General features: G+C 41.8%; 1 protein-coding gene across 1 annotated transcript in view; it reads left to right on the top strand.

The window, feature by feature from the left end:
- Positions 1-9,752, top strand: part of LOC145803435 (uncharacterized) — a 71,760-nt gene extending 62,008 nt beyond the window's left edge. Inside the window, exons 4-8 of the mRNA XM_082896707.1 lie at positions 1,265-2,658; positions 2,932-3,224; positions 3,402-4,092; positions 9,569-9,620; positions 9,703-9,752. Of these exons, the coding sequence (XP_082752833.1) occupies positions 1,265-2,658; positions 2,932-3,224; positions 3,402-4,092; positions 9,569-9,620; positions 9,703-9,752 (2,480 nt within the window). The remainder of the gene's footprint in view (positions 1-1,264; positions 2,659-2,931; positions 3,225-3,401; positions 4,093-9,568; positions 9,621-9,702) is intronic.
- Positions 9,753-12,636: the final 2,884 nt, after the last annotated feature.

Below are 12,636 nucleotides of genomic sequence, written 5' to 3'. Positions count from 1 at the left end.
TTAGTGCCCAATTATCTAAGGGCGTCATGCCACCATGTTTAAGGGCGTCATGCCATCATGTTTAAGGGCCTTGTGCCACCATGTTTAAGGGCACTTTGCCACCATGTTCAAGGGCATTATGCCAACATGCTCAAGGGCTTCAAGCCATTATGAATTAAGAATGTGATATGTCAAGCTGTTTTGTTCAAGATTGGGCCTAAGGCCATTATAAGATGAATACAGAATCAGGCTAACTTTGTAATCTCTGCACTTCCATATGTATTGATAAATGTCATGTTTCAAGTTGAGCATTGTTTCATTCATGTATTACTATTCACTGAGCCCGGCTCACTATCTGTTATGTCTGTTTCTGTAGGCAACCAACCAGGTGGTCAATCCTAAACCATGACGCCCGGTTTCTTTTGTCAACCTTCGCGTAGCCAAGCACTTTTGAGGCCACTTATTTTGTGAAGTTTATTAAGATAATTAGCTTACTTCTGGGATATCCTTCCAAGGTTAAATGCAATGACTTCAACAGTTTTTTTTGTTACATGCCCGACTATAGGGCTGGGTCTGTATATGTGTTTGTATATATATATATACTGCTAAGGAATATTTTTGGACTCTGTCAACCTTTTATGGTGCATGTGATGTATGAGATCCTGGCATGTTAGAAATAGCTCAATGGAGTTTGTTGGTTTGGTATTCTTCTAATATTTTGTGCTTCCGTCAAGGCCCCATATGCTATATATACCAGGTTATATGTCTGTGTTTGAATGGGTCATGCCCGAACTTTTAGGGGCAAGTTTAGGGTGTGACAAGTGGTATCAGAGCACGAGTTGCTATCTCACACACGGATCCATTGAGCTTTAGGGTGTCTAGAAAAGCTTTAGGCATCTTGCATGACATCCTGAAAGTATATGAAAGAGCGATGGCAACGTTAAGTCTACTCTGATAATGCTAACACTTTTGAAATATGTCTATTATGTATAAATGATTATTGTGTAGGCAATGGTGAGGACAAGGACAAAAGATACAGAAGATGCTACTTCTGCACGGCTGGATAGAATGGAGAGAATGATTATGGAAATGGCGGAGACCCTACGGCAACAACAGCAACAGCCACAACAACCACCTCCACCATTGGTACCCCCACCGGCAGTACAAGATTTCCATGCTGAAGACCGGACTATCACCCTTACCAAGGAGTTTAAAAAGATGAAGCCGCCATCCTTCAAAGGAGGAATAGAACCAATGAGAGCTGAAGCATGGGTGCTGGGAATAGAGAAGTTATTTGAAGTCTTTCCCTGCACAGAAGCTCAAAAGGTGCAATTGGCTGCCTTTACTCTTGAGGATGAGGCACGCAGATGGTGGATGCTTACGAGAACTGTACACCAAGGGTTGACATGGGACAAATTCTTGGAATTGTTTTATGACAAGTACTTCCCTCAAAGCATGCGAGATAAGAAGGTAACGGAATTCGAAACTCTCAGGCAAGGGAACAAAACCGTCGCTGAATACGAAGCCCAATTTGCAGAATTAGCTCGGTTTGCACCCCATATGGTGGATACAAATTATAAGAAGGCGCGCAAATTTGAAGGAGGATTACGGAGCGCTATCCTGGATAAGGTCAACATGTTGAAGTTACCTACTTACGTTGATGTGTTGGAAAGAGCCGTTATAGCGGAAGGGAATCTCACTACTCAGAGTCGAATTTCGGAATGGAAAGGGAAGAGGCAAAATACTCAATGGTCGAAGGGATCACCTACTCCACCAAACAAAAAGCAGACTTTAGGGAGTTCAAATACTTCTACCCCTAGTCAGGATTCAATACCGACTTGTCCGGAATGTGGGAAGAAGCATCGTGGAACGTGCTATCGGAAGTCTGGAGCCTGTTTTCAGTGTGGCAAGACGGGTCATTTGATCAAGGATTGCCCTCAAAAAAATCAACAAAGCAATAATAGAACCACTACAAGTTCAACGGGGTCTGCACCAACTTCCAACACCAAGACAACTATTAAACCTACTAATAATAAAGACACTGCGAGACAAGGCAGGGTGTTCGCATTGGTTCCGGGAGATGTGCAAAATGCGGCAACGGTGGTATCAGGTACATTTATCGTTCACGGTCATTTCGCTCATGTATTATTTGATTCTGGCTCCACCCACTCTTTTGTGTCGAAACTATTTGCTCATAATTTAGATAAAACTGAAGAAAAACTGTCTTATATGTTGTGTGTGTCTTCACCTTTGGGAGGCCCTATGATTTGTACTTCTATCTATGCTGCTTGTGAACTCCAATTTGGGGATATCCGGGTATATGCCAATCTGTTGCCTCTTGATATGGCCTATTTTGATATTATTCTGGGAATGGACTGGTTAGGTGAATATGGTGCAACTATAGATTGTTTGACTAAACAAATTAGTTTCCACCCTCCGGGACAATCAGGGTCTACCTTTCAGGGACATGGAGTGACTTCGGCACCTTATTTAATTTCCGCAGCAAGGGCTTGTAAATTAATTCAGAAAGGGTGTCAGGGGTACTTATGCAGTGTTCTAGAGGGGCAAGTGGTGAATGGGAATACCGACATGATCCCAGTTGTCTGTGAATTTCCAGATGTTTTTCCAGAAGAATTACCAGGACAGTTAATAGATCGTGAAATTGAGTTTACAATTGAAGTAGCACTGGGAACTCAACCCATTTCTAAGACTCCGTATAGAATGTCGCCAGTTGAGATGAAAGAATTGAAAATGCAGTTGCAAGATTTATTGGACAAAGGATTTATCCGCCCGAGTGTATCTCCGTGGGGTGCGCCAGTTTTGTTTGTAAAGAAGAAGGATGGAACACTCCGGCTTTGTATCGATTACAGAGAACTTAACAAAGTCACAATCAAGAATAAGTATCCGTTGCCAAGAATCGATGACCTATTTGATCAGCTTCAAGGGGCACAGGTCTTTTCTAAGATTGATCTACGGTCTGGATACCATCAATTAAAAGTCAAGGTTGATGATGTTGAGAAGACAGCTTTTCGAACTCGGTACGGTCATTACGAATTTTTGGTTATGCCCTTTGGAGTTACTAATGCCCCAACAGCCTTTATGGATTTGATGAACCGCGTTTTTAAGTCCTATTTGGATGAATTTGTGGTGGTCTTTATTGACGATATCCTCATTTATTCAAAGAATGTGGAAGCTCATGAGACCCATCTTCGCTTAATTCTTCAAACCCTCTGGGAAAGGAAATTGTATGCAAAGCTTAAGAAATGTGAATTTTGGCTATTCAAGGTGGCATTTCTGGGGCATATTATCACAAAGGAAGGAGTTTCTGTTGATCCACACAAAATTGAGGCGATTGTGAAATGGCCGACTCCTACCAATGTGACCGATGTGCGTAGCTTTATGGGATTAGCTGGCTATTACAGGAGATTCGTTCAAGATTTTTCTAAAATTGCTGGGCCACTTACACAGTTGACTCGAAAGGGAGTTGCATTTGAATGGTCAAAAGAGCGGGAATCTGCTTTCCAGGAATTAAAGATGAAATTAACCATAGCTCCAGTTTTGGCTTTACCATCTGGCACCGAAGGGTTTGTAATTTACATTGATGCGTCCCATAAAGGATTAGGGTGTGTGCTTATGCAAGGTGGAAGGGTTATTGCCTATGCTTCACGACAGCTTAAACCCCATGAAAAGAATTATCCCACGCATGATCTTGAGCTCGCGGCGGTGGTTTTTGCTCTAAAGATATGGCGGCACTATTTGTATGGTACTACCTGTGAAGTTTACACCGACCACAAAAGCCTTAAGTACCTTTTTACCCAGAAGGAATTGAACATGCGGCAGCGTCGGTGGTTAGAGTTAATTAAAGACTATGATTTACAGATCCATTATCATCTTGGTAAGGCCAACACGGTTGCGGATGCTCTTAGTCGGAAAGATATGGGAGATTTGGCCAACCTGTTAACGGAGCAAAGGGAATTGGTAGATGAATTGGATAAAATGAGGGTGGAATTTAAGATACCTGGACAGGAAACAGTACTAGCAGCAGTAATGGCTCAACCGACTTTACTTGAAGAGATCAAGTCACATCAAATGGAGGATGACATTCTAAAGAAGGTATGTGATGATTTAGAGACAAAGCCACAATCGGGGTTCAGTTTAGTGGATTCGGTACTCAAATTTCAAACCGAGTATGTGTCCCCAATGTGTTGGAACTTAAACGGAAATTGATGGAAGAAGCACATGCCTCAAGATTTTCTATGCATCCGGGAAGTACTAAAATGTACCGAGATTTGAAACAAAATTTCTGGTGGCCAAGCATGAAAAAGGAGATTGTAGACTTCGTCTCTAAGTGTTTGCAGTGTCAGCAAGTGAAAGCGGAGCATCAAAGACCAGCAGGGTTATTACAACCCCTTCCAATCCCGGAATGGAAGTGGGAACATCTAACCATGGATTTCGTTGTGGGATTACCACGGACACCTCGGGGTATGAATTCTATATGGGTCATTGTCGACCGATTGACTAAGTCTGCCCACTTTCTACCAGTGAAGACTCAGTACAATGCAGATAAACTGGCGGTCATTTATGTGAATGAAATTGTAAGACTGCATGGTGTACCGGTCTCGATTATATCGGATAGGGATCCGAAGTTCGTTTCCAGATTCTGGCAAAGTTTACAAGAAGCCATGGGTACAGAATTAAGGTTCAGCACAACTTTTCATCCTCAAACTGACGGTCAATCCGAGAGAACAATACAAACTCTGGAAGATATGCTCCGGATGTGTGTGCTAGAGTTTCAAGAAAGTTGGGAAACCCATTTACCGCTGGTAGAGTTCGCATACAACAATAGTTACCACTCAAGTATTGCAATGGCACCCTATGAAGCTTTGTACGGAAGACCGTGTCGTTCTCCCGTATGTTGGGCTGAAGTTGGAGATAAATCCTTGCTAGGGCCTGAAATTGTTCAGTTAACCACTGAAAAAGTTAAAATTATTCGGGAAAGATTAAAGACGGCTCAAAGTAGACAAAAAAGTTATGCGGATAACCGACGGAGAGATTTGGAATTTGAAGTGGGCAGTCACGTCTTTATAAAAGTTACTTCGATGAAAGGCCATCCAAGATTCGGGAAAAGGGGTAAGCTAACGCCCCGCTACGTTGGTCCCTTTCAAATTTTGGAAAGGGTGGGTCTGGTAGCTTACCGGGTTGCCCTTTCGCCATATATGAGCCAAGTACATAATGTGTTTCATGTCTCTATGCTTCGGGGGTACCTTGCGGATCCGTCTCATGTTATTGATTATCACCAGATTGAACTAGATGATAAATTAACTTATGAGGAAAAACCAATCCGCATTTTGGATCGGCAAGTGAAACAATTACGCAGCCGAGAAATTCCAATGGTAAAAGTGGAATGGCAGGAACATTACGGAACCGACGCAACTTGGGAAAAAGAGGAGGACATGCAACATCAGTATCCGCATCTGTTTCTACCCTAAGGTAACACAAGTTTGGGGACCAAACTTATTTAAGGGGGGGAGAGTGCAATAACTCGACCCTCGTACATGTTCCTTGTTATATTTTCGGATCCTATTTGGTGATTTTGGATGCTTACTGTGTAATTCCATGAGAAATTAGGGATAGGAAAGTTAACTCCATGTTTAAAGCATATGTTTAAGGATGTCTATCTGTTCAACAAGAAAAATATCTGTTACATTAGAAGGTTTGAATCGAAATTGGAGGCCTTCAAGGCTTAATTATCTGAAATTGATTTTAGATATGTAATCAGCATAATTTTTAGGTAATATTAAGCATTTTTGGGAAATTTCAATTTCGGATGTTTAAACGATTGACTTTTGTCTTATTAGCTCTTATATATATATGTGTGTTCTTGGAGCCTTGGACCTAGTTCAACACATTTCATGGAAGAGGATACAGAGAGTAAGAATAGAGAGAAATGAGAAGGGAGTTTCAATAAAGGCTAGAGATTGAATAACCTAGAGAGACTTTGGGAGATCTCAACTCAAGGTAAGTTTGTCTAACTTTTATAATTCCTCTCTTGAATTTGAGGGTGATACAACCATGATAATTGAACCCAAGGTGAAATTGGATCATGTTTTATCCATTGGATGAGTTTGAACTAAGTTGCTTATGTATGTATGTGGAGAAATTAGCTTTGATTGCTTACTTTCTCATGAAAGATCATGAAGAACTTACCTTATATATATATATGTGATGTTGATGAAAAAGGAAATTTGATTATAGTTAAGGATTCAAGAATTAGTGTTTATCTAGTTTAATGTATGTATTTGAAGCCTTTGTAACATGAATTTTAGGCTAGGTATTGTCAACTAAAAATGTTAAAATGAGCCTTGTGAGGATGTACCAAAAGATTGGGATTTTGTAAGAATTTCGGACAATTTTGAGCAGAATCGCCGCACGTGCGGGGGTCATGGCCGCACGTGCGGGAGGTGCTGCCGCACGTGCGGGAGTCATGGCCGCACGTGCGGGAAATGGTGAAAAACAGGGGCTCGGCCACTGTCTAAAAGGCACGTGCAGGACATTTTGCCGCACGTGCGGGACAGCTTGCCGCACGTGCGGGGCTCACAGCCGCACGTGCGGCCCATGCTGAAAAACATGGATCGCTCCGTTTTACGTGTAGAACCCTCTAATGTTGTCGAAATATGTCTTTGATGCTTTTAATATGTATAAATTCCTTCGAAGTAAAACGAAACAGAAAGTGATTTGATATGAAAAGGGAACTAAATTGTAAAGGTTGAATGTGTGCAGGGCACACTCCGGGAGGAACAAGCACATCATCGCAACACTGTGAGTAGTAACATCATTATCTGCTTTACATAGGGCTAATGCTCTTCATTAGCATTTCGTTTATGCAACTATGTTAATGTTTCAAGTATGTATGTTAATGTTCAAGTATGTTCCAAGTATGTAAGAAAGAAATGGGAAAAATAAAATACCTTCATGCTATAAGACTCTGGGCCTACGGCCATCCAATATAAGTTATTATGATACGAAACAAAGTGCTACACGGAACTAAGTGCTACGACGTGAGCCACCTCTAGAATCCGTGTGAGACACCTCTTGAGTTCGTATAAGCATATTCATGGGCTTAGTGCCCAATTATCTAAGGGCGTCATGCCACCATGTTTAAGGGCGTCATGCCATCATGTTTAAGGGCCTTGTGCCACCATGTTTAAGGGCACTTTGCCACCATGTTCAAGGGCATTATGCCAACATGCTCAAGGGCTTCAAGTCATTATGAATTAAGAATATGATATGTCAAGCTGTTTTGTTCAAGATTGGGCCTAAGGCCATTATAAGATGAATACAGAATCAGGCTAACTTTGTAATCTCTGCACTTCCATATGTATTGATAAATGTCATGTTTCAAGTTGAGCATTGTTTCATTCATGTATTACTATTCACTGAGCCCGGCTCACTATCTGTTATGTCTGTTTCTGTAGGCAACCAACCAGGTGGTCAATCCTAAACCATGACGCCCGGTTTCTTTTGTCAACCTTCGCGTAGCCAAGCACTTTTGAGGCCACTTATTTTGTGAAGTTTATTAAGATAATTAGCTTACTTCTGGGATATCCTTCCAAGGTTAAATGCAATGACTTCAACAGTTTTTTTTGTTACATGCCCGACTATAGGGCTGGGTTTGTATATGTGTTTGTATATATATATATACTGCTAAGGAATATTTTTGGACTCTGTCAGCCTTTTATTGTAATAACCCGACCCTCGTACATGTTTTCTGATATATTTCTAGTCCCTGTTTTGTGCTCTTGAATGCTTATTGTGAAATCCTATGAGAAATTACGGTTAAGAGAGTGAACTTCATGTTTAAAGATGCCTATCTGTTTGATAAGAAATGTATCTGTTGCAACTATAAAGTTTGAATCAGAAATTGGAAGCCTTGGGGGCCTGTTTATCTGAAATTGATTTTATATATGTGATCAACATAATTTTTAGGTAATATTAAGCGTTTCTGTGGAATTTGAATTTCAGAGGTTTAAACGATTGATTTTCGTCTTTATTCACCCTTTATATATGTATGTCTATAAGAGCCTCTATGAACTCAAGACTTAGGAACTTTCTTATAACATACTCCTTGGAGAAAAGTGAAGAAAGGATAAGAACAAGGGAGAGTTGAGAGAAATTGAAGCTAAGGTAAGTTTAATTTCCCTAATCCAATCTTCTTCCTCAATTTGAAATAGGAAGCTCTTGATGTGTATGATCTATAGTGGAATGAAAGTCCTAGATGTGTGTGTTGAAGACTTGGTATGATAATCCTCTCATTTGTGCATTTTGGATCCAATTCAAGTTATCTAGTGAGAGCATACATTTTGTCTCTTCTCTTTACTTCTCAAATTGGTATTCATGTTCATGCCATGCCTTTGTGTATCTATGTTATGTGTGTGTAAAGTTAAGAGCCTCAAGAATGGAATTATATTGATGAGCTTCAACTTTTGTTCAAACCAATTGAATTGTGTTCATGGGTTTAATTCAAGTTAGATTATGGTATGTTGTACCTTGAATTACATGTTTTTGAACCATGATTTAGTAATGAAAGGATCCATTTTAGAGCCTTGAGAACATCCTCCAAAGGATGAGAATTTGTTGCAAATTTCGGACCAAAACAGGGCAATCGCCGCACGTGCGGGAGTCACTGCCGCACGTGCGGCAAATGCTGAAATTTTGTGGTTTGGTTCTGCCTAAAAGGCACGTGCGGGACCTCAAGGCCGCACGTGCGGGGCCAACTGCCGCACGTGCGGGGCTCACAGCCGCACGTGCGGCTCATACTGAAAAATAATGTTTGCTCCGTTTTGCGTGTAGAATCCTCTAATATTATCAGAATATGTATTCAAGGCCTTTTGATAATGATACATTCCTTCGAAGTGAAATGAAACAGAAAGTAAAATGATAAGCAAAATGAACTAATGAGCAAGTTTTGAACGTGTGCAGGACACACCCTGGGAGGAAGTAAAACGTCATCTCGACACTGTGAGTAGTAGTACTGTCGTAGTATGCTTTATTTACAGCTAATGGTCACCATGAACACTCTGTTAATTGCAGGTTAACTATGTTAACGCACACGAACGATGATGAAATAAATGTGTATGCTTCTGATTAATAGTTAATATTAATAGTCTATCCTCTGTAAGTGAACTATGTCGTGCTTAATGAATAAAAAGGAACTTAGGATCATTCTTGAACAACGATTTCGATGTGAACATTGAAAGATTTTGGCGTACATCGGTACGACTCTGAACCTACCTTGCATTTTGGTTAAGGTCCATGATCATCGTCGATGTATCAACTTGTAAGTTACCCATGATTCCGTATAAGAATTGCATATACACCCTTAACACTGTGAAGTTGGTTGTTCTGACCTATTAATGTAATGATATCTTTGTCTTCGGGTCATCGTTAAAATGAACGTTCTGCTAATTGCAAGACAAGTATGTCGATTTGCAATGAACCAATGAACCATGAGGAAATCTAAACGCATCATTAGGTCATACGTTGTTTACTGTTAATAGTTAATGTTAACATTCTGTTATCTGCGAGTTAGCAGTATTGGTTCATGACAAGAAAATGGAATGTAGGTGCACTATGGTATAATGGTAATCTGAAGAACTGAGAATGCCCTGTTTCTATTTATCTGTTCTATTTCTGCTATGTTATGACATGATATGAGTGATTCAGGGAAACAGTGTGAAGCTATGGAAACATCAAAAGAATTGGTGAAGCTATGAATCTATGTGAATGTGTGAATGTGTGAACCCATCAGGCCAAGGGCCACTCTGTGAATGTGTGAACCTATCGAGTATGGAACAAAGTGCTGTACGGAACAAAGTGTTGCCATGCGAGTCACCTCTAGAATCCGTACGAGCCACCTCTTGAGTCCATCATACATATGTGAACTAGGCTTAAAGCCGATGTGAAAGTCATGAGGCCTATGGCCGTTCTATGAAAGTTGTGAAGCTTATAGCTGTTCTGTAACATTTGTGAGGCCTATGGCCAATTTGTGATATCCGGGTCTATGGCCATTCTGTATGATTCGTTAGTATGAAACAAAGTGCTGTACGGAACTAAGTGCTGCCATGCGAGTCACCTCTAGAATCCGTGCGAGCCACCTCTTGAGTTCATACATACATGATAAGGGCTTTACGCCATTCTGTTAAGGGCTTTACGCCATTCTGTTAAGGGCTTTATGCCATTCTGTTAAGGGCTTTATGCCATTCTGATAAGGGCTTTATGCCACTCTGTTCAAGGGCTTGAAACCATTCTATTTAAAGTTAACATTGGAAATAATTACAGGATAAGTTAACTATATGCTCTCTGCACTTATACATGTCCATTGCCATTCATGTTAAATGTTAAATTGTTTATGTAATACTATTCACTGAGCTTGGCTCACTTTATGCTATGTCTGTTTCTGTAGGCCCTCCACCTGGAGGTTAGTCTTAACCCATGGCTTCCATTCCTCCTTGGTCAACCTCAGAGTGTCCAGGCACCAAAATGAAGGCAGTTCATTTTACAGAGTTTTGTTAAGCGTTTAGTTTTGTACCCTGATGGTCTGTTTAAGGTTAAAGTGTATATAATTCTTTTACCCTTCAATGTTTCTGTTATACACCAATCTTGAGGGCTGGGTCTGTATATGCATGTGTACATAGCTAAATTCTTCGAGGCATGTCTCTGTATGTCTATTTGCCATGTGTTCTGTTTGTGATCCTGGCATAGTAGCGATGGCTCAATGGATGATTTGTACGTTGTTATATAAGATTAAATGCTTCCGTTCGGGCCCCATATCTCATATACACCGAGTTAGGTGTCCGTTTTTGAAGTGGTCATGCCCGAACTTTTAGGGGCTGGTTCGGGGTGTGACATTTATGGTGCATGTGATGTATGAGATCCTGGCATGTTAGAAATAGCTCAATGGAGTTTGTTGGTTTGGTATTCTTCTAATATTTTGTGCTTCCGTCAAGGCCCCATATGCTATATATACCAGGTTATATGTCTGTGTTTGAATGGGTCATGCCCGAACTTTTAGGGGCAAGTTTAGGGTGTGACATTTACCAAACTTGGCTTCTCCGAATCGGACCTTTCTCCGGCTCCTTATCCACTATTCGGCTTCAACGCCAATCCAGAATTCCTGTTGGGGAAAATCACACTACCCGTTCGAGTGGGCTCCCGAACAGTGGATGTGGAATTCTTGGTCGTCAAGCTGCCATTGCTGTATAATCTCATCATGGGGCGATCTTGGTTGCATACTATGCAGGCCGGCCTAAGCACCTATCATCAGCTGCTACGCTTCCCGACAGAACGCGACATTGAGCAAATCCATGGCTTCCAGAAATCGGCACATGCATGTTATCTCCTTGCTGAAAAGATGCCAAAGGAGTTGCAAGTAAACTCTATTGAGGTAATGAATCGGGAGAGCCTCGACGATGTTGGGCGGCTCCCAAGTGAAAAAGTCACGGAAGCCCTAGACCGAGTTGAAATTGACGGAAACCCAGACAGGTTCTTCATGGTCGGCGCTTCCCTGAATCAAGCCGACAAGCAACATCTGATTTCCTTCCTGCTCGGCAACCTCGATGTATTTGCGTGGACTCCATATGAGATGTCGGGTGTAGATCCGTCTGTTTTGTAGCACCGTTTAAATGTTGACCCTAAATGCAAGCCGATTATTCAGAAAAGCCAGCGGTCAGCCGCAGAGCACACTGTCGCCGTAGTTGAAGAGGTTGACCGGTTGCTTGATGCCGGGGTAATCAGGGAAGTGACCTACCCTTCATGGCTCTCTAATACTGTGGTTGTGAAGAAGAAAAATGGGACTTGGCGAGTGTGCGTTGATTTCACGAACCTCAACAAAGCCTGCCCCAAAGATTGTTTTCCTTTCCCCAGAATAGACCAACTTGTAGATGTGAGGACACGCCATCAGCGTATGAGCTTCTTCGATGCTTACAGAGGCTACCATCAAATTGCCTTGCTTCTGGAGGACCAAGACAAGACTGCATTCCTCACCCCAAGAGGAACCTATTGCTATAAGGTTATGCCTTTTGGGCTGAAAAATGCAGGGGCAACTTACCAAAGATTAGTCACTGCCATGTTCAAGGAGCAGCTCGGCCACGCTATGGAAGTGTACATCGACGATATGGTGGTCAAGTCCAAAGAAGAGCAAACTCATCTAGCCGACCTGGAAGAGACATTTGGCATTTTATGCAAATACAAAATGAAGCTGAACGCTTCCAAGTGTGCGTTTGGGATCGGCTCTGGCAAATTCTTGGGTTATATTGTCAACCACCAAGGAATCGAAGCCAACCCGAGGCAAATCACAGCAATCTTGGAGCTCGGCTCCCCTCGTTCAATGAAAGAGGTTCGAAAGCTGATGGAGATGGCCGCTGCATTCAACAGGTTCATCAGTCGGTCCACAGATCGCTGCCGACAATTCTTTCACACTCTATGGTAGGGCAAGGCTTTCGAATGGACCTTCGAGTGCGAAGCCGCTTTCAACGGCCTTAAGACCTACCTCCGATCAGTTCCACTCTTGACAACACCTTCGCTAGGCGACCCGCTCATTTTGTATCTGGCTGTTTCCGACCGGGCCGTCAGCGCCGTACTGATAAAGGAGGAGATGGG

Source organism: Camellia sinensis, chromosome 12 (genome assembly GCF_055761805.1).
Source record: "Camellia sinensis isolate YWXY chromosome 12, ASM5576180v1, whole genome shotgun sequence".
NCBI lineage: Eukaryota > Viridiplantae > Streptophyta > Magnoliopsida > Ericales > Theaceae > Camellia > Camellia sinensis.
The sequence above is the reverse complement of the archived record's forward strand: the minus strand, read 5'-3'. Positions and strand labels throughout refer to the sequence as shown.